This window comes from Eubalaena glacialis, chromosome 2, assembly GCF_028564815.1.
Source record: "Eubalaena glacialis isolate mEubGla1 chromosome 2, mEubGla1.1.hap2.+ XY, whole genome shotgun sequence".
NCBI lineage: Eukaryota > Metazoa > Chordata > Mammalia > Artiodactyla > Balaenidae > Eubalaena > Eubalaena glacialis.
The window spans coordinates 182,402,489-182,427,939 of record NC_083717.1 but is presented as its reverse complement, the minus strand read 5'-3'; the positions used below and the strand labels follow the sequence as shown (position 1 = coordinate 182,427,939).

The following is a 25,451-nucleotide window of genomic DNA, read 5'->3' as shown; positions in this document are numbered from 1 at the left end:
CAGCTTGGAGAGCATCGTCTGGGGCACAGAAAAGAGTGTAGTAAGGAGGAGGGCCTGGGAAGAGGTCTGCCGGTAAAGCCCTGGTGAGTGAAATGGGATCCCAGCTTTAGCCTAAGCCGGGCCCACCTCTGAGATTAAGACGCGTTCAGGCACATCTGATAAGCCGGTCTAGTAGACCCATCAGTAATCTAACTGTGCGGGAGTCGAAGGGAGAGGAGCCCAGGCAGACCAGCTGGGTTCACAAAGGCCTTAGCCATTGAGCGAGGAAGGACAATTCTAGGTTTCATCTGTCACTTTTAGGGAGAAGATGCTGTAAGTTGAAAAGAAAAGGAATTTAGCCCAAATCTTTACAAGATCACGCACACATCTTTGGTTCCTCTAACCTCATGAGAAACAGGTATTTTCTCCCTTCGGCTCCAGAAGCAGCAGCAGGAATGGGAGCCGTCGGGTGGCTTCTCAGGCAGTGGGGGTCAGAGGCCTTGTTAGGGAACTGGGTGAAAGACGAAACGAGATGCTTTAGGAGAGAGTGAAGAGGAGTATTCATAGCTCACAGAAGACATGCCCTGGGGACTCCCAGGAATTACTGGATGAGACTTTGAGTGGAGTCGCACGTTCTGCAAAAGCCAGCAAGGGTACCAGCCAAAGAATCTCATCTCATTATTCTTAATCACCCAGTGGATGTGGCCTCAGGAAGCACAGGTTAGGTGGATCTGGATCGAGAAAGAGCTCAGTGACATGCAGAGGGAAGTGACCGCATGGGACCGTCCTCTCTGGGCAGCCAGTCTCGTGGCTCAGAGAAGGGGCGCTCCTGTGGAGTAGCCAGGCTGAGGGCCCCCCTGTGCGCCAACCTCTGTGGTGCCCAGAGTCACCCACGTCATGGCCTTGAATCCTTACAACGCTGAAAATGAGGTAGCAGCATGTGCTGTCCTCCAGACAAGGAAGCTAAGCTTCAGTTACCTAAAGACTCGGAGCTACAGGGAGGCGGGGCCGGGGTCAAGGGCAGAGTGGCTGGAAAGTTGCTTCATGGTCTTTCCTGGGTAACGCTTGGTTCCGTGTGGCTGTTTGCTGGTGAGGCAGATGCTTATTTCAGGTAAAGGATTGGGAAGGACTGGTCCAGAGACAACAGAGGGATTGATTTCATTAATCACTTGAGTATTTGTTGAGTGATATTTAACTCCTAGGAGGAAGACAAATAGAAGCACACAGTTCTTGCCCTAAGAAAACTTACATACTGTTTGGGAAGATATGGAATAAATAGATGACAATTCATCATAAGAGGGAGTGTTGACACATGTTTGAGTGGTAAGATGAATGCTGTGGAAGTACAGAGGCGGCACAGTCCCGTGGGGCTTGAGAGCGTCAGGGACGCCCTCCTGATGGAGAGACAGCATGGGCTGGGCTGAGAGCGCCGATGAGGTTTGCAAAGGCGGAGGGTAGAAGGAAATGCCTTTCAGACGGTGGGGAAACACGCACAGGGGCCTGCAGACTCCCTGGAGTCCTCTCCAGTCTGGGCAGTGCTCTCAGCGGGTCCGTGATCTTGTAAATGAAGTTCATTTTAGCATTCCTATTCTTAAAAGTAATGTTCACTATAGTTTAAAGCGTGCATAGGAGGAAAACAGCAGTAATAACACCCAGAGATGAACACTGCTACTATTTCCCATTAGTCTTCTTTACCTGAATAATGTTGTGCTCATACTAGAAATTAACTTCATATTTTGCAGTTTTTGTGTAAATTTATAAGCATTCTCTCATTACAAACTCTTCATAAACATTCTTTTGTAATGGCTGTGTTGTATACCACTGAGTAGATAACACCATGATATGCTTTATTATCCCCCTTGTGTTGCACAAAAATTAAGAGTCAGTAGTTCAGTGAAAAATCGTTCTAACTCAGGCAAGCACGTATGTGATTCTGTGATTTGGGGACCACTGGGGAACCAGGAAGTGAGCGTCCACAATGAAATGGGGAAGATTGTGAACTTATAAATGGAGGACAAATAGAAATAATCAACTCATCTTTTGCTATCTGCAAAAAAGTGAAAAAGTTATCTGCAGGCATCTATGGAAACTGAGGAGGAAAGCTCCTCATATAGTAAATGGAGAACAATTAGACATGTATTGATTTTGTAAATATTTGTTGAGGACTTGCTGTAGGCTAAAGCAGTGTTCTAGGCCCCAGGGAATAAAGCAGTGAACAAGACTGCTTTTTTTAAAAAAAAAAAAAAAAAAGAATCCCTACTCCCACTGAGCTTATATTTTAGTTGGGAGAGATAAATAATAGACAAATAAATATATAATAGTCTATAAATTCTGTGAAGAAAAATGAAGGAAAAGGTTAAAGAGTGGGGGAAACGGCAGTTTTGTAGGATGTAGGTGATGTGGGTGGGTGATGTGGAGGGATGAGGTGAGCATAAACCACTGTCCTAAAGGTCACTGATAACTTTTTATTGGGACAGTTCTTTGTTGTTACGTTTTAGTGAACATACCAAACACATGTGCCAAGTTTCATAGGTTCACTCTTTCCGCCACATTTTATTATGAAAAGTTGCAAATATTTGTTACGGTGGACACCTACATACTCACTGCCGTGATTCTACCGTGAATATTTTACCATCCTTGCTTATTTTGTATCTACCTACCTCTCTCTCCATCATAGGTTTAATTTTAATCTTGATGTCCTCACCCTTTACTCCATAAATTCTTAAGCTAATCAGTTGTGCATTTCTTTTACCACAGGGGTTTTCAGAAACTTCCATCCATGAATAGGAAGAAATTTTATATTCATTTATATATTATTATAGATTTTAATTTTATTTCATTTTGCATTTTACATGTAATTCCTCAATCCATTCAGAGTTTATTTGGGCTTACGGTATAAGGCAAGGGTCTTGCCTTGTTTGTTTCTTTCCCACATAGCTGGTTTACCCAACACATTTGTCAAACAATGCGGTCTTTCCTACGTTGGCTGGTCACTTTTTAAAAACAATGTAAGTTTTTGTATATGCCTGATTATTTTTCAAGTTGTCTCTTCTATTCACTTGATATGGCTGTTAATTTATTTTACTACCACTTCACTTTCACAGTTTTGTTTTATAATACATTTTACTATGTAGTTAGGCAAATTCTCCCCAGTTATTTTCTTTTTCAAAATTTTCTAAGCTGTGTTATCACTAATTCTTGCAAATAAATATTAATATTATCCAGGTTCTAAAATATCTGGTTGAAATTTTAATTCATATGTATATTTCTTGCTTTTTTTTGAAAGGAATCTTTCCTCATCTGTAAGACAGGGATAATAATAGCTTTTTGATAGGATTTTTGTATGGATTGAATGATAATATACACGTGAAGTGTTCAACGTGATATGTTAATTCAGAGCTTGTTCTGATTTTACAGAGGGCTCTAAGATTCATTTGGAAGCAAGAAAAAATAGCTCTGGGTTATTACCAGTTCAGAAATCAAGCACATTGGAAGAGGTAAAGTGGCAGCAACACCCAAGAAATGTCTCCCAGCCCTTGTTGCAAGATGCCCTGGTATTGTTACAAGTGGGCATCCCACAGAAACCCTCCACCTGCACCCGCATTTCTCAGCGCCCACCCTGCACAGCCACGGTGGGCTGGCCCTCAGACTGACATTCATACTCACAGGGCACAATAGGCTGGAATCTGGCACCAGTTTTACTTAGCTTTCTGGAAGGATACAGGTCAGGAAGCATAGTGTATCGGCATGACAACATCAAACACATCTCATCAGAGGTCCTTCCAACCACCTAGGCCTGACTTCCCAGACCAGAAGGGACACGCTTAGCCATTAGTGATGGGACCTAGTGGGCGGGCATGGACCACCCAGCAGAGGAAACTCAGAGCAGGAACTCTGTCTTCTAACTCCCACGAACACAGCTTCCAAGCCCCCACAAGGACACCCTTGGGAATAAGAGAGAACACACAGAAGCTCGTGAATATGTTTTAAATAGTCCTGGACAAGACGACCCCCAGGACCTACGTGCCTGTTCACACCTGTCTGGCCAGGCGCGGTTCACTTCTCAGGGGTAACTTCAGAATGACCACACACCTGACGCTTCACATCCATCTTGACCCGGTGCGTTTCAGGGAAACAGTATAAGAAGAAGGTAAATCCGGGATCATCTTCCCGTGGAGGAAAGGGTTGAGCCTACTATCTCCTTACCACCCCATCCCCAATTTCTGGTCTTCTTCCTGGGCTTCAGAGCCTCTCCACATTGCTAAGGAAACCCTGTCTCACTCTGCTTATATGACAACAGCAGTGGCCCTTCCGTGAGTCTCCAGCAAGGCTCCTGCTGTCACTCCTCTACGTCGGGTGGGTGTTCAGCATGCTCTGTGCGGGTCTGCTTCCGCTGCTTCTGGCCCTATTATTCTCACTCAGGAAAGGGGAGGGTTTGGGGCCATCGCTGTTCTGCATGTTCCCTCATCAGCACTGTTTTCAGCAGGAATTCCTGTAGATTTCTACTCAGTTTCTTCCCGATCTGATCCCTGCCTCACCCGAATCTGAACCTCTCGTTCCCTTGCATGTGGACCTGACGCACACCTCGGTGGCACACCGATGCTGTTGTTTGTGTGTCCAGACTACTGCCCTGACGTGTGCACGGAGTCTCCTGTGCCTGCTTCCAGTCTGGGCATTTCGGTGGCGCCGTGCCTCTCTTCAGGTGCTCATGGCTCTCTCGCTGGCCCTCCTTCTCCACGAACCCACCACAGTCAACAAGACTGACCATTCCTTCCCCCAGTGCTTGGTACGGAGCAGACTGCCAGTAAACGTCACTGACTTAGGTGTAAGAGTAACAGTACAGAGTCGGTACCCTCAGATGAAGTCAGCCAAAGTGCTTCTTTCTACACATGGTTCAGCAGCAGTGAATCTAGAACCTGGTCCTTTTACACAAGAAACCCTTGCCTGCAGAAAGGACATTAAAGATGGAGAAATGGAACAGGCTATACTTGCTTTTCCCTGAGAAACAGGGCGCCCGCACCTTATATCAGGAGAGGATTCTCTCTAATGCTGCAACCCTGATGGGCAGTGAGCCATGGGAAAACATTAAAGAATCAGAAAGAAAAGAGGGTTCTGCTGCTTTTTTTTTTTTTTTGCTTGTTCTTTCAGCATTTTCTTAGGTTCCCAGGATGGAGTGCTAGAAGTAGAATCCGCTTTGAAATGAACAACACGGCTGGAATGTTCAGTCAGAAGTTACCATCCCACCGTCATTTCCCTGATGCTCAGTGCTCCTTGCTCCAGGCTGTCTGTCTCTTTTCTTTGTGGTTGCCCTAAATGAGGGAGCAGGACAGTGAGTAGCTCATATTGATCAAGCGTTTGCTGTGTTTCAGGGGCGGTGCCAAGCACCGTACATCACGTCTTCACTCATTTAAGAGGCATAATACCCATTTTAGGCAGGTACTGTGGTTGAGAAAGCGGTTGAGGAAACTGTGGTACAAAGGCATTAATTAACTATTTTAAGGTCACACAGCCAATAAGCGGCAGAGTCAGTGCTTGAACTTGATCCCAAAAGGCTCCAAATTCCTGTTCTTAACTGCACTGTACTATCTCTTATTAACTTATTATCTATTTTTTGTTCCACAACAGTTATTACTATTTTAATGCACAACAGGGGGTCTTTTTGCAAACCAAATAATTGAGAAACTGTTTATCTCCATGTGTACTATGTTAAGCTTCTTAATTTCCATCAGCCCCTTCCATTATTTCTTTCTCATTAAACTATTGCTCTGGCTTTTAAGAGGGGCAAAGGTACATTTGGATTGGATCGATTTCATCTGTGACCTTAGAATAATTTAAAATATTTCATCAAGAAACCTGATTATCTTAATTTTTTTACTTCCTGTAATAAATAGTAGCATTTACTCCATCTTTGAGCACCACTTGCCTTCTAAGGCTTGCCAGTCTGTTTTAGCGTCGCAGATAAATAAGCAGATGCTTTCATCCCATGAAGAGCCCCCAGCTCTGGTATCAAGACTTGAGCCACATCCAACGGGTTCTGACTCTCCCTTTCTGGGGCTTCCTTCCCTCTCCATTCCCGCTGGCGCCTTATGTTCACTGGCACACAGGGCAAGAGAAGCTAGGCAGGTAGAGTTGGGATTTCTTTTGTCCTTCCAAATCTGAGTGCTGAATTCTCTTCTCTGAGTTTATTAAAGTTGTTTCCATTGTAAAAGTTTTACTCATAGAGTCTAGTCCATAGATAGGAGATCTAATCCAATCCCAAGGCTTTTTTTTTCTAATTAAATATTTGGGATGTTAGTTTCCGATGAGGATTGACTTATACTGGAAAATGATCAATGCTTTTTGTTTCTGCTTAAGTTTGAGAAATTTGATTTCATGGTATCTCATATTTTTATCTCCGTTTTTCACATATAGTTCGATTTCAGAGTGTGTTGCGCCATACTTGTTTTCTGCGAAGAATATGGTCACTATAACTTCATCCTATGGTTGTTTTAACAGCAAGTTTTATCTGCCTACAGGAGAATATTAAAAAGCGAGCCTCCGTATCCCCAAGAAATGAGTGCTGTAGCCAAAGACCTAATTCAGCGTCTCTTGATGAAAGATCCCAAGAAAAGACTGGGATGTGGTCCACGTGATGCAGATGAAATCAAAGAACATCTCTTTTTTCAGGTGAAACGTATTGAACAGATGGTCTTATATGCCCTGCTGTTTTCAGGGTACTTGGCGTTCTTGGTGAAATGAGTGAACTTGGGCTGTTTCGGAGTCATTTTCTCCCAATTTTTAAATGACAGGGACCCTTTAAGAAGAATCAGAATTCTACTTGTAGGGACCTAAATGGTCTTTTCCTCCCTATATGAAGGGAGAGAGGGGAGGATTATAATAACATTTGATTTTCTACATACTTATTGGTAAGAGCTTCTGAGTATTGATTTCCATTTGTGATCTCAAGATTTAGGCATGTAGACTAAGGAGACTTTTATTATATTTTTTACTTCTCAGTTCACGAGCTATTACTGCCACTGTGTGTTATACTTTTTAGGTAGTGATTTCATCTCTTCTTTTCCCAGAAGAAATCTTAGAAAATTCAAAATCAGCCTCTTTCTCAGTTACGTATTATAATATATAATTATTTATTTTCTTTGTACTTGAAACAGTGCCTTTCTTATTCTGCAAAAGCCTAAGAAGACCATTCTGCAGCGCACCAGCACACCTACTCAACCTAGTATGCTAAGTGTTGTCCAAAAGATTACCAAAAGTTTACATAACTGGGAAAAAAAGTTAAATAGACTGAGTTGGCTAGTTATTTCAATCTAAGTGGTCAACCTGGGATACCATGACCTCAATTTCTAAAACTCTGAGCTTACGACTTTTAAATAATTTCATCGTATCAGCAAGCATGACCTAAATATTTATGCTCAAAAGGGACCATCAAGGTTTTATTTTTACTTTGCAGACTGAGCTTTTACATTGTTATCAGCAAAATTAATGAAAATATCACACCAAAACAAAGAAAAAAACTCTGCTGTAGAGTAAGCTTTCATGTTGTTATTTATTGTGTTTTTAAAATAATTTATTGTGTTTTTAATATAGGAAAACAAATAGTGATTGAGAATAAGAATTCTCTGTCTGTACTTACACACTCAAAAAAGGGCACATTTATTTCAGTCTCTTGGTGTAACCATTTAGAAAATCACTACTGTACATCTTACAGAAGTTCAGTAACATAGTGAGAAGTCTCTTTAGAATAAAATTAATTTCTCAGCATGTGCATTTCATAGATTAATATGGCTTGGAAAGGTTAACATTTGAACAAACTATTTCATATACCTTGTTCAGAAGTTCGGCTCAAAAATTAACAATAAGGTAAAATTCAAGAACGTACTCAAGCAAAATACCCCAAATCATATTTTCGTAGGATCTTTTTCTCCACGTTTCCCTGTTCTTGTGAATATTGCAAAATGGCTTTCATATTAGAGAAATTTCTCTTTTCTATAGCTTAGAATAGTAATTTTAGGTTATTTAATTGCCTTGACTTTTTAAATGACAGGGACACTTCAGGAAAGACCAAAATTCTACTTGTAAAGACCCAAATGGGGTGGAGGTGGAGAGGATTGTAAGAGCATTCAATTTTCTCCATACTAAACGTTCTCCTGCTAACAGTATATTTCTTTAAATTACCCCTTTACTCTAGAAGTTTCTCTTAACGTATGTACAAGAGCCAAGCACAAATCATACGTTTGTAATCATATGCTTGTAATGTAATCATACGCTAGGAAAGAACATGAACTAGAAAGTCAAGAAACTGACCCTCCCAAATGTTTAAGTGAAAAGGTTAGTTCTGATTTCCGGGCTTCGATTTCCATCTGGATCAAATAAAGAGGATGAACTAAATGATCTCTAAAACCCATTTTAGCTGAAATCTTTGAAGGTCTGTAATTTAATGATTTTACCTCCATTGCCTCCACAAGAGGGCATAATAAAAACATTTTATCTTAGTTGATTATACTTACTGAATGTCATCAACCGAGAAGTGCAAGTTTCACATTTTACCATCTCTGAAATCAGTATGCAGCTTACAGTGGACAACATTTTACTATTCTAATTGGTAATGCTTTTTCTTTCTTAATGGTACATAAAATAAGTGTGTATCTTACTATCAAGGATGACATCTTAGATTATAAGAGAAATATATTAATAGGGTATCTGTGGGATTCAATTCAGTAAGTATTATCTGAGGTTGTTTTTCGTGGCAGAAGGAGAATAAAGAAAACGGAACAGAGGGTTGAATTTGAATAATATAAGACATGGCAGTTTATCAGACAGTGACTGACATGGGTAGAAAGGGGGCCTGGATTATCCCATGGGGGAGAGAAGAGGCAATGTTGAATAGCTTGAATACAGTTGAATGAGAAAAGAATGGTTACGTCAGTTCATACTATCACAGTATCATTTAGATTTATAGACATAAACCAATGCATGAATTAGAGTGAGTTTGTTTATTTTCTAATTTGTCCAGATGGCCAGGAGGAAAAGCAAGTACAGAAGGAAAGCTAGTTAACACTGCCTCTAAAAAATAGGGATGTTTCTTTAGAGTTAATATTCATATCCATTTTAAAGCCCTTTATTATAGTTTAGTTTAGGTTTGGTTTGGTTTTGGTTTGGCTTAACGCCTGTCTCAGGGGACTCATGACAAAATAATTTTTGTTATCCCTAAGGGTGAACTAGGGTGTCCTGGTGCCCCCCAGTGGCCAGGACGAGATTCCACAGTGGTGGAGAAAGTCTCATCTCAGTCACAGCTTTGGTGAGCTATAAGCTGTGGTCAAAAAATGTGCTCCTGCTTGTAAAAAATATTTTTTAAAATCATTGGTTTGAAATATGTGCTTCTCGCGCTTCCCTGGTGGCGCAGTGATTAAGAATCTGCCTGCCAGTGCAGGGGACACGGGTTCGAGCCCTGGTCCGGGAAGATCCCACATGCCGTGAAGCAACTAAGCCCGTGCACCACAACTACTGAGCCTGCACTCTAGAGCCCGCGAACTACAACTACTGAAGCCCGCGAGCCACAACTACTGAGCCTGCATGCCACAACTACTGAAGCCCACACGCCTAGAGCCTGTGCTCCGCAACGAGAGAAGCCACCGCAATGAGAAGCCCGTGCACCACAACAAAGAGTAGTCCCTGCTCGCTGCAACTAGAGAAAGCCCACACACAGCAACGAAGACCCAATGCAGCCAAAAAGAAATAAATAAAATAAATATTAAAAAAAAAATGTGCTTCTCTCTGTTGTTCAATTAAAATCATTATCTTTGTTATTTTTCAAAAATATATTTCAACTTTGTTGATTTCTACTTTGTACCAATTTTCTTTCTCTGTTTTAGAAAATAAATTGGGATGATTTAGCTGCCAAAAAAGTGCCCGCGCCCTTTAAGCCAGTCATCCGAGATGAATTAGATGTGAGTAACTTTGCAGAAGAGTTCACAGAAATGGACCCCACCTACTCTCCCGCAGCACTGCCCCAGAGCTCCGAGAGGCTGTTTCAGGTAATCTCCAAGAGCCCACACGTGTTTGTTGGCCATGTATGCTTTGAAAGAAAAGATTAATTTTCCCATGTGAAAGCTTTTTGGCATCTTGAAAAACAGGACTGTCTAATCTCTTCAAAATTATTAAATACAGAGATATTGCAAATAAATATGTGTTGAATTTACACCTGAAATTTTACTTCTGTTCAAGCTCTTTTATAGAAAATATAATACTACTTTACTTTTAATCATACAAAATATTCCTTAATTCATAAACAGTGTTATCTGATTCTTTATCTTCAGTGACTAATCAGAACTGTTTCTCAACTCGTAAAAAATATTTAGAAAGGATTTTACACTTAGGAAAGGATCTTTTCTCAGCCTTAAGATAAAATATTCTATTAAATGGCATCATAGCTTCACTTCTTTGACTCCCATTAGCATCCCAGTAGTTTGGTTTAATCTGGCTGTCCAGACATTGTCTCTGGACATAGGTGACACTAGTGGCTAGCACTTGGCTGGGACAAAGCAGATGTTGAAAAAAATGTTCCTCGAATTAGTGAATGTTCTAGCTTAAACAGATTAATCATCCATCATTATACAGATGGTCCCCAATTTACGATGGTTCAACTTAGGATTTTTTGACTTTATGGTGGTGCAAAAGTGATACGCATTCCACGGAAACCATACTTAGAGTTTTGATCTTTCCCAGGATGGTGATGTGCAGTACGATCCTCTCACGATGCTGGGCAGCAGCAGTGAGCCCCGGCTCCCAGTCAGCCACTCGATCACGAGGGTAAATAGCTGATACACTTACAACCAATCGGAACCCAAACAACCATTGTTTTTCACTTTCAGTACAGTAGTCAGTGAATGACATGAGATATCCAACACTTTATTATTAAATAGGCTTTGTGTTAGATGATTTTACTCATCTGTAGGCTAATGTAAGTGCTCTGAGCACGTTTAAGGTAGGCCAGGCTAAGCTGTGGCGTCTGGTAGGTTAGGTGTGTTAAATGCATTTTCAACTTAGGATATTTTCAATTTATGGTGGGTCTATCAGGACGTAACCCCATTGTAAGTCAAGGAAGATCTGTACCACTTTTGGTTCAGCACATCATTCTGCCGTTTGATTTGACTCCTTTTCTAAAACTCAATTTTAAATTTAACCTAAGGAAATATAATGAGTCAAATAATTGCTGAATTAGAAACTGACTGGAATGAAACTTGCTATTTATCTAGTTTGAAAACCAGTAGCATTTGGACCACTTTTTAGTTCCTTAACTGTACCTTTTTTGAGAAGTTAGTTGTGTTTGTTTATAAGCAAACTTTTATCAGCAATTCAAAAGAATTATATCTATGAGTCAGATACGGGGGGTGGGATAGGAAGGAAGTATTTTTCTGCCTTTAATTTTGAATCGGTTTAGTTCTACCAGAAGATGGCGTGATCTCCTTCTGAAAAGCATTATTCTATTGATTTGAAATAACCTTGCATTTTAGATTCATCTTAACAAATATTTGAGCTTTTTATTTTATTTTATTTTTTTGGCCTCGCCATGTGGCTTGCGGGATCTTAGTTCCCCGATGAGGGATCGAACCCACGCCCTCAGCGGTGAAAGCACGGAGTCAAAGAAGAAAAAAATGATTACAATCTAGTCTGTGCTAAACTGGAAAATTGCAAATCCTTATTTTTTTACCTTTCTTTTTTTTTTTTAGGGCTATTCCTTTGTTGCTCCTTCTATTCTCTTCAAGCGTAATGCAGCCGTCATAGACCCTCTTCAGTTTCACATGGGAGTCGATCGTCCCGGAGTGACGAATGTGGCAAGGAGTGCAATGATGAAGGTGTAGCCATGTGGTTAATTAAATGACATATTCATGGTTTAAATACCAACACTAATTGACTTTCTCAAGTCAAGTAAATTTAATAGACTTTCCATTTGACTAAAACGTAATTTTAAAAAATGAATAAATGGAAATAGTAAGATTTGCCCTAGAGAATTATTAACATCCATTTGAATGAGCTCCTTTCTTACGATAGAAAGTAATATATTTTAAATAAGTGATATACATGATAGAAATGAGCTAATGATGAATTTTTAGAGATTATAAATGTATTCCACTCCTATTTATTAACATTAATAATGTTCTGTTAGTCAACAATTTTATCATCCCTGTGTATTACTAATATTTTCTTAAGTGAAATGATGTTGGTTTCTTGTCAGGACTCTCCATTCTATCAATACTATGACCTAGATCTGAAGGACAAACCACTGGGAGAAGGAAGTTTTTCAATCTGTCGAAAGTGCATACACAAAAAAAGTAACCAAGCATTTGCAGTCAAAATAATCAGCAAAAGGTATCACATTTCCAGCAGTCTCTCTTATGTATTCGTCCTAGTCAATGGATTCTATAAATTAAGATTTTTATTTAAAAGGCGAATAATGGTATATTATAAGGTTTTTAACCAAGGTTTTAGCCATTCAGCTCATCAGTTGATCCATTATACTTCTACCTCTGAGAATGTAATCCATTTTAGACATAAATCATAGTATGATATGCTTTTGCGGTTATTATGAGAAGGCTTTCTTGTGGCGGTGTTATTTAATCAGACTCGCTTAGTGAGTTCAGCAGCTTTTGCCATTCCTATTAGTTGTATATTTGAAATATTTTGTTCTGCAATTATTTAGTGACCTATGGGTAGTTTGAGAGCCAGCTAGTTGTTTTGGTAACTGATTATTACCTCCATGATTGTATATTCTTATTACCAAATTGTCAGGCAAGTAGAGCATCCATTTCTTCATGTGATTAGCTCTTTCCTGACTCAGAAATGATCATTTTTCTCAAGAATAATGCTTTACTTGTTCTGGTGGGTGTATGACTCACTACTTGCAGGGAAGCCTCATTCTGATATTTTGACACTTACATTCTGAATATACTGTAAATAAAAACAAAATTAGGATTGGGGCAATGCTTCCAAAAACTTGGTGAAGAGGGATGAAGAGACTAACTGTTTCATCTTGCAGGTTGGAAGCCAATACTCAGAAAGAAATAACAGCTCTGAAACTCTGTGAAGGACACCCCAATATCGTGAAATTACATGAAGTTTTTCATGATCAGGTAGTCCACTTTTTTTTTCTGTGGATACTAATTCATATACAAGGTTCTACTTTTCATCAGTTGTGTTGGTGCTGGGTCAAAGTCAGGGCTATGGGACATGACCGAGCCACGTGAGAGGGTGAGAAGCCACTCCACACACACTCTCACCCACCCCCAAATCAATGCTTCCTCTCACTTCTGCTTCTCTCACTCAGTAGTGGTCGTGTAGGACCCGGAAGGAGGACGGGGGGCTAAAGCCCAGCTCATTGTGCTTATTGCCAATTCAGCTACCACCACGCGTACGCTTCATCTCCGCGTACCTCTCAGTACTCAGTCATTGTCAGCCTTCAACTTAATCCTTTAACTTCAAGAGTAGAACTTAGCCTAAAGCCTCAATAGTGCAAACTAAAGAGCAAATAGGAAGCAGAGGGCAAAGATACTCTTTTTCCATCTTTTTTCTTTTTTTTTTTTTTAAGAGTATTAGTCATTTTTTAATTTTTATTTATTTATTTATTTATTTATGGCTGTGTTGGGTCTTTGTTTCTGTGCGAGGGCTTTCTCCAGTTGCGGCAAGCAGGGGCCACTCTTCATCACGGTGTGCGGGCCTCTCACTATCGCGGCCTCTCTTGTTGCGGAGCACAGGCTCCAGACGCGCAGGCTCAGTAATTGTGGCTCACGGGCCTAGTTGCTCCGCGGCATGTGGGATCTTCCCAGACCAGGACTCGAACCCGTGTCCCCTGCATTGGCAGGCAGATTCTCAACCACTGCGCCACCAGGGAAGCCCTCTTTCCATCTTCTTATTCCAGGTGACAGATTCTGCTCAGGCCACAGGCCAGGTCATGCTACCCGCCTTCTACCCCCAGTCCCACTTTCCAGCAGTGCCCTCACACAGGGTTATATAACTTTGGAGACAGGAGGAACACTGTTTTGTCAGGTCCATGTCTCCTTCCCTGCAGAAATCTCTCCATTACAGTCATCTTTCCTCCTGGGACTGGGCGGGATGGCAAGACAGCATGCTACGCACAAGAGCTAAAACCAATCCTGGATGTGGTTGGCCCTAACTTTACCAAAGAAGAAACTGAGGTTCAGAAGGGTCATGAGTGTTTTCCCACAGGAAAAAAAAAGGGGGGGAGGGCATCATGAGACTCGTCCAACCAAGGTCACATAGCAGGTCAGTGAAAATCTAGTAGGAAAACTTGGTTTCCGGTTCTGGGCTCTCTCCAGTGTGGTACCGTGACATCCACGTCCTAGGAGAGCTGTGGCCCAGTTCTCTACCACATTGAATTTTCCCAGAGGGCCGTGGCCAAGAATGACACATGGTGGGGAAACCAGGCGGCAGCATCAGGAGCATCGTAACTATAATAACTGCTGCTATTTATTTTCACATACGTTACGTGGTACAGGTATTGTAGCACTCATTCTACATGTATCATCAAACTCCCAGAAATTAAGTAACCGGGTCTCCCAGTTTGTAAGTGGTACTGCTGGAATCTGAACCCATGCAGTCCAACCTCAAAACAAGCACTTAATTACTTTGTTCTACTGCCTTAGAGGAGGCAGACACAAAGCCTGGTTTTCACATCAGGTGAGTGAGCACCCAAAAATGACATCATCTACTTGCATCCTTGGTGCTTATAGTCAGGAAAGGAAGCTATTTGAAGCAAGGACTCGGGGGGAACTCTTCTCCCTGCTCCTCTGCTGCCTCCACCTCACCGGGCCACTCAGCTACAGTGCAGGTAGAGTCCCCTGCCCACTGGGGGTGCTTACGAGAAGCCTAGGCAGTCTCCTGTTGAAGGCGATCCACACATCCATCAAGGGCTTGGTGGATGACCTTCGACACACCCCTCGGTTTTGCAGCTGTGCCCCTCGCTGTTTCCCCCGAAAGACTTTCCATCTCTGACCGTCAGGCCACTGTCAGATCTCAGGAACTACCTCCCTAATATTTTATTTATGTGACAAATTAACTTTATTATTTGCTATTTTTATATTCAAGAGTTACTAGAATAGAAACCATCTCATGATGTAATCCTATGTATACCAGTATGAATATATTATCATTCTAATATAAGTTGTTGATAGTTTGGGTTGTTTTTTCCATGATGGTGACACAGTTGCCTAGATCATGCCCGAATCCACCATAGTCCTCTTTTCAACTGATGGGTGAAATTGATTGAGGGTGTGTCTCCAGCCTTTGACTGTACAGCAGTGTAGTTTGCGTACCATGATTTGTGCTTTACTACTCTATTAGTTTCCTATTGCTGCTGTTACAAATTACCACAAACCTAAAACAATACAGAGGTATTATCTTACGGTCTGGAGGTCAGATATTCAAAATCAGCCTCACTGCTGTAAAGTCAAGGTGTCAGCAGGGCTGGTTCCTTCTGGAGGTTCTAAGGGACAGTTTATTTACTTGTCTTTTTTAGCTCTGGAAACTGCCCACATTCTTGACTTGTGACCCTTCCATGTTTCATTCCAGTCTTTTGTTTCCATAGTCCCATCTTATACTGTTGACTCTGGTGGATAATTAAGATACCCTTCCCATCTCAAGATCCTTAATCACTTCTGAAAAACCCCTTTACCGTATAAGGTAACATCCATAGGTTCTGGGGATTAGGATATGGACATCTTCGGAGGGCCGTTATTCAAGCTACTCTATATACATTTTTTCACTGTTACCTACATTTTATTGGTAAGGGTGCTAAAGTTCATAGAGGTAAAGTAACATCCCCAAGGTCATAAGTAAGTAGCAGAACTGGCATTCAGAGGCAGGTTTGACTCTAAAACCTATCTCTTAAACCACTATAGGTCTTGCCCCTCATTTTTTTAAAGCTTGCTGGCATATACTTGTAGCAGACCTTTAGATCTGATCTTAATTTGTCTGATGTAGAAACTCAAATTAGCATGGTCTCTAATAGCCTGGGAGCAATTCTCTTAATAAAAGCGTTATTCACCTTCTAGAATTTGCCCATTATGTGCAGGATAATGTATTTATAATCATCTTTTTAATGAAGCAATTTTCCTGGACTTTGCTAATTCAAAGGAAAGCATACTTTGTTTTGTTTGTTGAGTAACATTGGTGCTATAAGGCATAGCACTTGAATCTGAATATTGATTTGTATCTTTTTTAAACCATTTGTGTTCATTGGAGAGCTGATGTAATTCCCTTGCTTTTCAGTAGCTCCTACATTATTTTCTTTATGGGAATGTATGCAAAACATAGTAAATACATGACTTTTAATACTGTTTAATTAAGATAATGCCTTGGGATCAAAAGCAACTATTTAAAAAAAAAAAAGCCCGAAGTGAGTTATGGGTATTTGGCATGGGAATTAACAGGAACACTGAAACTAATCTGTTGAGCCCGAACAGAAGATTTAAAGTGACATCATCCAACCGTGCCTTTTTTAAAAGGTAAATTTGCCATTAAATGTGTGTGTCAGGCCTCCTGGGGGTAGTTGCCCATATTCCATCAGTAATCTATATTATTTAAAGCAGCCAATTTCACATTATTATCTGTACTAGGTTACACTTTAAGAAGAAAGATATGTACACTCGATAGAGAGGGTTGGAATGGAATTCAAATGAAGAATTAGTCAAGGAAAGGATATACAAAGATTTCACTGCAGTACTTGAAATTTTCCATTACCGAAATAGAACTCTAAAAAAGCCACATTATCCTTCAACTCTTTCCTCCAAAATACAAGGATCACCGTTGACTATTTTAATAAGGGACTATTTAAATTTATCGGTTATAGTTCATAGTCAGGAAATGTTTTATACGTTGATAAGCTTCTACTCCTCTTCATTAAGGCCCTCCACATTATTCTTCTTTCTTTTCTAGCTTCACACATTTCTAGTGATGGAACTTCTGAACGGGGGAGAGCTATTTGAACGCATTAAGAGAAAGAAACACTTCAGTGAGACAGAAGCCAGCTACATCATGCGGAAGCTTGTTTCAGCTGTAAGCCATATGCACGATGTTGGAGTGGTACATAGAGATTTGAAACCCGAGGTATAAAATTACATGTTTTCTCATATAATGCAATCTAGCATCATTATTAAATATCCCCCAGATACGTGTGGGCTTTATTTTGGGGGGGGGTTGTTTTGGTTTTTTATTTTCAGGGCTTTCTGCTAAATAGATACTTGCAAATATCACGTTTCTTGCATTTTTTTCTCTTTTCTATTTCAGTCTAAAATAAATTTGTCTTTTCGTTCTTTCTTTTTTTTTTTTTTTTTTTTTGCCAGCTGATCATCTTGAGGTTATATTTGTAAGTGTGAGAGCCTTTTATGGAAGAAATACTTTATGCAACAATTGTGGACTAAAAATAGCAATGGAAATTTTTGTCGCAGAAAATAATGCCCCTCCTATATGTATACCATTTTAGAGGGGTTTTAACCGTGTATTTTGAAAGCTTATCTTTCACTTTTGTAATCAAATTGATTAGCTCATGAATAGCAATGTATGTTGTTCTGTTCTAAATTTTTAAATATAAAGCATTGTCTTTGTTTAATGAGTTATGCCATCCTTACATGTGCTTTTCTTTGCTCATGTACTATAATATTTATAGAACTGTGTAGCAATGTAGAAGTAGCAGCTTTTTATATATTTCTTCTTTCAAAAGGTTAAGAAAGAAGGTTCTAACTCTAGAATGATCCCTTTTTAGTATCAAAAATATGAAAATTCCTCCCTTTTAGAAAATCATCAAAAGAATAATGAAAATTGAAAAACAAAACCCAATAATTTATAAAAGAATAACAATGAATCATCCTCTACCCTACACAAAATTATATATATTTACTATCTAAAATAGAATTTCAATTTTAACTACCATGTGATTATAATGCATTTTTAAGTATGTTTAAAATAATAATTTGGTGTTTATTTTTGTATTAGATTACAAAAGAATATTTCTCAAAAAGCACCATTTTTGCCTTTTATTTAAGTACCTTGGATTATTGGTAGGAAGAGGATGTTTTTAAAATGGAATTCTGTGCCTTCGGATATAATTGACTGAGTCCCAAAGTATTTAAGCTTCTATGTACTTTCTATTACTGTTATTCATATTACTCGTAATTAATCAAAAGTGAATTGTGTTTTATGAACTTGCAACTATGATAGCTACCCCTCTGCTTCCTTCATCACAATTCTCACTCTCCCACACAACGCCCACTAAAAATATGGTGCTCTGTACATTGGAGATTAGCTGTCTATTTTTAAATGTGAAAGCATACCACTTAAATGTTTTTTTTGATAGACAAGGAACAAGCATGTAATTTTTTTAATTGAAAAGATCTGTTCCATGACTGTCTAGAATTCATTTTCACATGTTTTATTCTTTGATAACTGGCCATCTGTCACCTCATGAGTCTCAAATGATGCAACTGTCCTCTCCAGCGGAATTGAAATTTGCCTTCCTATTTTACTGAGTAAAAAGATACTCACATAGCTTAATTCTTATCTGTCATAAAGCTTTTCTTTCAAATAGTCATTTGAAAAGAAGAATTGTCTGATTATTAAGGACATTCTACTACCATTATAGTCCTAAATCAACATATACTTTGGAGACATGAAAATGTGCCTTTGTACTAACATTTTCATAATAAAATAGCTTTCACTTTGACTTTTAAGTGGCAGAGTATATTATTTTCAAGCTAAAAGTTTAATCCCTTTCGCATTGATGTAGCATTTTAAGATCTGACTATATATCTTTTGGTAGATATTTATGTGGTATTCATATTCTGCAAAGGCAAGATAATTTCTAGGTGAGAATCAAACAAATTTAGAAGCTGGCTGACATTCTTAGTAAGCTGCTTTGTATTTTTCAAACTGGTCCCCATATTCTTGAAAGATGAGAAATTTTATCAAATTAGTTTCTGGCAGAACTTGAGACAAGGATAAATGTGGTTTGAATGACTAATTCCTGCCACTTCTGACCATGCACACCCAACTACACTTTGAGAATTGGGAGAGGAGTGAAGAGGGGTGTGCCACGTCTCCTCCATTTCAAAATCTAAGAACAAGGAAGTCCTTAGCCGGTCTTAGTATAGAAGACACTGAAGTCATTTCCAAAGTCTTGTAGGCTCTGGGAGGACAGGCCAGGTGTGCTTCATCCACTGCTCTGTATGTAGCACAGTGCCTTGTGCTGTGGAAGAGTTCAGGGGTCATTTGCTGAGACTTCTCCCAAGTACCCGGTCCATGAACCCCAGCTATGACTTCAGTTGTGGTGAAGCCTTACATTGAATTATATTCACATTTTAATTCCATCACAAATTCAGGATTAGGCATGTTGTATAATAGAAAATTTAAGAAAACTTTCAGTTAATTATTTTGCTTCTTTCCTACCACTTCATTCATTTTTAACTTTTGAATGGGGGCCTAGAAGATTTTTCTTCTTTGTATCAGTGAAGCATTCTATGATGTATATTATTTCACTTCAAATAATATTAAAAAGCAAATGGTGTTCCAGAACTGGGGAATAATTTAATGATCAAAAAGGCATAACAGATTTTGTTAGGATGTCTAAAGACAACATAATCAGATTCAATTACTGTGGGTACTAGCTTGATGTACTAATAAAAATGGTGATTTGCCCATCAGTACAGTTAGATTTTTTTAAACAAGTGGTAAATACAAAAGTAATCAGTAAAACCTTAGTGATTGACACGGCTTGGCAAATGATTCAAAATAACAATGTTTTCTGAATAATAGAGGGGTAATATCCATAAGCATCAAAAATGTTCAAGTATTAACTGTTTTGGAAAAAATATTTCTGAAATGTACATCTCCACTATGTATTCTTTAATAGGCTTTACTAGATATTATGTATAACTATTTTATTTATGACTTCATTCAATGGACAAATATTTACCAAAGCATCTACTACATGAGAGAGTCATGAATAAGGTAGACGCACAGTTGCTGGCCTCATGGAATCATGGTCTAATGTGGGTGAAGACATTGAACTAATATTGCAGAGCTGATAAGTGCCAGGAAAGAAAAGTAGATGCTAGAAGAAAATATAATAATTTCCATCTTCTGTTTGGTGGCATCTCTAAATGAGGATTAGATGCCTGAGAGCCAGGTTGGAAGGGAGGTTGGTGGAGGAGGTCAAAGACAGACACAAGCAGAAGGGAAAGCATAGACAAAGAAGAGGCATGGTCCCATTGAAAATGTTCCACATGACCTTGTACAAATTGATGTGATACAGAAAAGTATAAAGCAGAGAGCAACAGTACGCTGACATCCAGGTCCCAGACCCACCCCGTCAGACCTTTCTGTATCTGAATCCAATGTAAATAGATAGAAAGGTAATATTGCATAAATGCATCACCAAGTCCCATGACATTTTAATGAGAAACTAATGAAGTGTTTGTATCTTGCAGAATTTATTGTTCACTGATGAAAATGACAATTTGGAAATTAAAGTAATTGATTTCGGGTTTGCACGCTTAAAGCCACCCGATAATCAGCCTCTGAAGACGCCGTGCTTCACTCTTCACTACGCCGCCCCAGAGCTCTTGAATCACAATGGCTACGATGAGTCCTGTGACCTCTGGAGCTTGGGTGTCATTTTGGTGAGTTCATATGTCAGGCCGTTAAACCCAGTCAGTTCTCTGATGTCCTCTGTATATCTCTCTCTTTGCTGTTTTTCTTAAATTTGTGAGAAAATTGGCAAATTGGTTTTTCTTTTCAGTAAAAGGCCTGACTGAAGACTATTTCCCTTTCTTAAAATTTACATTGGAGAAAATGTAGGAATTTTTATTTTGGTTTATTTTGGAATATTTAAGGCAACTGTGTTTAATGTGAATTACAGTTATGTATATATGTATTTTTAAAGAAGCAGTCGTATATTTTCATAAGATATGCATGTTAGATATAATGTGAAAATAGCTAAGTGACTCATTAATAGAAAAATATTTTAAAATATATTCTCTGAGGTTTTCAGGCTAAAAGGTAATTAAGGAATATCACTTAGGGTAAGTTAACAAATTAATAGAAAAAATTAAAAATATTTATAGTAACTTATAGTAATCGTGGTGAGCATGCTTTTCACAAAATCTCCTTGGATGCCGGGATCAGAAACAGAACATTAAGCTAGAAAAATCTCGGCATGTTTTTTTCTTAAAATAGCTTTACTTTTTCTGCATATAATCTGTAATGCATAATCATAGGGAGAAGTTTTCAGACAACAGAGAAAGATATAAGGAACAAAGTGAGATCACTCGTAATCTCATCATACAGAGATAATATTGTGTAAGCTCTTACTCTCCTCCCATCCCTACCCCCTATTATGTATGCTTTATATCTTTCTACAGATTTCTCTATATATTTGTATATATATTCAGGTTTTTTTAACAAATGAGATTATGTTATATATGTAGTTTGATGTCTCGTTATTTCCTTAGAATAGATTCCTAGGAGAAGGATATATAGATCTTTATTTTGACATATATTTCCTTCTAGAAGGTTTATCAGATCATGTTCTCATCAACTGTATGTGAATACATAGGATACTATCAATTTCAATTTTAAATTATTTCCTACTGTTGTTATAATTTGCATGCATTTCCTTGATGAGTATTCAGTTTGAGCATCTTTTCATGTATTTGAACATTTTTATTTTCTCTATTATGAATTGCTGTTTATGAGCTTTGCCCACTTTCCTATGGGGAAATTTTTCTTATGGAAACTTAAAGGTCTATTAAGGATTTTAATCCTTTGTCTGCCATGGATATTGGAAATGTTTTTTCTGGTTTTTCATGTCTTTGAAAACTTTGTTTGTAGTAATATGGGGTTTTAATTTTGTTTTTTGAGAGGCTTAAATAGAGAAGTTTTTTTATTTTTATGTTGTAAGATATGTTAGTCTTTTCCTTTATGGTATCTGGCTTTGATGTCAGATTGTCACTCCACCCCAACCCAAGATTATAAAAATATTCTCTTAAATTTTCCTTTAGAATTATGTTTTATTTTTATACTTATGCACTCCATCTGGGATTTATTTTGGTGTCAGTTTGTTTTCCCCCAATGGCAGCCAGTTGTCCTTGCAGGATGGTTCTTTTATTTTTAAGCTTTATATGGTTTTTATTTCAGCAGTTTTAAGTCATTATTTATAATTTTCAAACTGAAATTACATATTTATGAATATGATTTTTAAGTTAAAATAAAAAACTAATTTCTGTAGATTTGAGAGTTTTGTTTGACTTAAACTGATTACAGTAGCACTCTCCTAAAAAATTTGTCTAAATAAAAAAGAGCCCTTCTTTTTTAGCAATAATATGTTTACCCCTTGTAAAAGAGCCCTTACTTAAATACAGGCCAAATATAATTACCATGCTTTTTAAGGTTTTAAAAGACAGTCTTAGACATGCAGACAGGTATTTTAGAGCCTCCAAATGCCGTGTCTATGGAAATAACTTTGTATAATGGCATGGAGAGAAGCCAGGCTTCTCTCTAGATCTAATTGTCAAGTTTTAAACGGGAACAGGGGACAAAGAACAGATTAAATGATACCACAAGAGTACAATCACAACGTCCAAACTGCGGGAAGTTCTACAGGACAAACAACCGAGTTTCTCCAGCAAATAAATTATGAGAATAAAATAGCCTGGGAACCTATAGATTAAAAGACACTTAAGAAACAATGCTTGCATCTTACTTGGATTCTGATTCAAACAAATTCTAATTTCAAATCTATTTATTAAATTCAAACTCTAAATCTAAGTCATACAGATATATTTATACAATGTATATAACACAATTGGAGAAATTTGAATATTGACTGGATATTGGATGATACAAAGGAATTACTGCTAATTGTTTTAGGTGTGATAATAGGTTGTGGTTGTGGTTTTTAAAAATCCTTGCTTTTAGAGACACGAAATACAGATGAAAAGCATAGTTAGCACCTGCATTAAACTGTCCAAAAAAAAAAAAAAATAGGAATGCTTTGCAAACTTTTCCATATAAATGAGTGCATATCTCCAGAGGATCTAGATACAAAGCCTGAGCTATCCCATAGTAAGCACAAAATTTTTGGGGGGGGGGGTTGTCTGGTTTGCCTTAGAAATCTATGGCCCTTTTACATGTTGCATCTAATACACATGAATATGGACACTTTAATATGAAAATAATTTATGTTACCCCCACTGGGTAAAAACAAATACTTCAGGAAGATGCATCACGTCATATCATGCAGCTTTGATTACAACTCAGTCTACCTCATGCATGTGCAGTTCACTGAAAATTCACAGGACTTTAATTAAAATAGAGTTTACACAGTGTCTTAAGTCTGCTCGGGGCCACCATAATGAAATACTGCAGACTGGGTGAATTAAACAACAGAAATTTATTTCACAGTCTGGAGGCTGGGAGGTCCAATATCAAGGTGCCAGAAGGTTGGTATCTGGTGAGGGCTTTCCCCTTTGGTTGCAAACAGCCATCTGTTCACTGTGTCCTCACATGGCCTTTCTTCAGTGCATGCGCTTAGAGAGAGAGAGAGAGAGAGCCAGCTCCCTGGTGTCTCTTTTTGTAAGGACACTAATCCTATTGGATGAGGACCCCACCCTCATGACCTCATTACCTTTACCTCCATAAAGGTCCTACCTGCAAATACACTCACATTGGGGGTTGGCTCTTTGGCATATGAATTTTAAGGCACACAATGATTCAGAGCTTAACAGACAGTATTTAGAAAATGTAGGATAGGATTACATGCTATCCCATAGGAATATATAGCATACCCACAGGATGGAATATAATATTTAAAACATATTTCTTCCAAGTGTTTTATTCAGGATTTCTTATTTTTTCACTTTCTTCCCAAAATTTTATTGTGAAAATTTCAGACCTAGAGAAAATTTGGGAGAATAACACTGTGAACATTTAAACATGTTGCCACATTTACTTTTCCTTTCTCCCTAATTCCCTCTTGTGTGTGTATACATACATATATATACACATATATAGAGAGAGATGTATATCTTTATGTATACAGATACTTTCTTATCACACCATTTGCAAACAGTTTGCAGACACAGAATTATTCTTAACAGAAGTTGATTCCTGGATAATCAACTAAATTGTAAGATCTTGGAGTTGAGAGGAGCCCTAAAGTTTGTTTAATTCTAACTCTTCCAGAAAAGGGATCCTTTCTACAAAGTCCCCGTCACTAGTCTCCTTTAAAGATTTCCAAAGACGGAGAGTTAATTTTTCCACGCAACAGCCTGTTGAATTATTACACATGAGAGCAAAAAAACTGTAATATGAAGGATATTTTCTTGTACTTAGCCACAAATGTATCTGTTAGGAAGTGGGGTAAGATAAGAAGCCGAGCAGATTTTGGAAAACTACTTGGCAGTATCTACCAAACATACACAGACCAAATGACCCAGCAGTTCCAATTTCAGGGATATAGCCAACAGAAATGTGTATTTTTATGTACCAAAAGACACGTACAAGAAGATATATAGCAGCATGTTTCAAAATGCCCCAAACTGGAAACAGGTCAAAAATCTTCATCAACAATAGAAAGATATTTTAGTCTGGGTTCCCCAGAAAGCAGAACCTGAAGTTAAAGCTTATGTTTCATCATGTACCTAAGGACCATAATCCCAGGGAGGCAGGGAAAGAGGGAGAGCAGAGGGTGCCCCACTGAGTTGCCACCTACTGTTACCTAGTGGAGCTGATCACTTGAGTTCACGGAACCAAGACCTCTAACTGAGCAGACCCTAAGGCTGCAGGAACAGGAAACGTGAATTCTATAAGTGGGTCGTGCACCCATAGAATCTACATATGGGGGACCCAGCAACAATGGATCAGCCATTGGTTCAGCACAGTCCTAAAGGACAGCACCCCAACCCCACAGGGTATTGTCCTGAGCTGGTGTCTTCACTGAGCTTTTCACGTTCTAACAGGCCAGCTGCACCCAAGTGAAAGAATGCCAACCCACCTGACAAGTAGGCCCAATTTCCTTTCTTCCTTCATCAGTTGATCATCAGGAGCCCCCCTCAGTGAGGCCATAGGTAGTGAGTTAAGGAAGAAGCATTGGTGCAACAGAGAGAGGTGATGTGCACCTATGCATGTAATTTGCTGTGCCTTCTGGACCTCCTCGGGCTGATTCTGCGTGTGCCGTGTCCATAGTACAGCGACTGCTGCTGCAGCTTTACGAATCAGTGCATCTGCTGATCCCAGTACACAGTTTTGTTCGAGCTTCAAGGAGCCATTTCAGCTGACTACTCGTACTGGCTCCAGGTATCCCTGCCAGGATGTTGAATCCTGAGTCTCAGACAAGTGTTTCCATGGCAATAATTTCTTCTCCGTCAGTCAGGTCTTATGTTCCACACACCCACTCCAGCTCAGCG

The 25,451-nt window shown here is 38.9% G+C and overlaps 1 protein-coding gene and 1 long non-coding RNA gene across 3 annotated transcripts in view; one reads left to right on the top strand and one right to left on the bottom strand.

The window, feature by feature from the left end:
- Positions 1 to 25,451, bottom strand: part of LOC133084486 (uncharacterized) — a 63,354-nt gene that overhangs the window by 1,756 nt on the left and 36,147 nt on the right. The gene's annotated exons all lie outside the window — the stretch shown is intronic.
- Positions 1 to 25,451, top strand: part of RPS6KA5 (ribosomal protein S6 kinase A5) — a 189,004-nt gene that overhangs the window by 158,516 nt on the left and 5,037 nt on the right. For both annotated transcript variants that reach the window (XM_061181170.1, XM_061181169.1), the window contains 7 exons: positions 6,495 to 6,645; positions 9,852 to 10,013; positions 11,709 to 11,834; positions 12,215 to 12,348; positions 13,016 to 13,109; positions 16,930 to 17,100; positions 20,475 to 20,666. In XM_061181170.1, the coding sequence (XP_061037153.1) occupies positions 6,495 to 6,645; positions 9,852 to 10,013; positions 11,709 to 11,834; positions 12,215 to 12,348; positions 13,016 to 13,109; positions 16,930 to 17,100; positions 20,475 to 20,666 (1,030 nt within the window). The remainder of the gene's footprint in view (positions 1 to 6,494; positions 6,646 to 9,851; positions 10,014 to 11,708; positions 11,835 to 12,214; positions 12,349 to 13,015; positions 13,110 to 16,929; positions 17,101 to 20,474; positions 20,667 to 25,451) is intronic.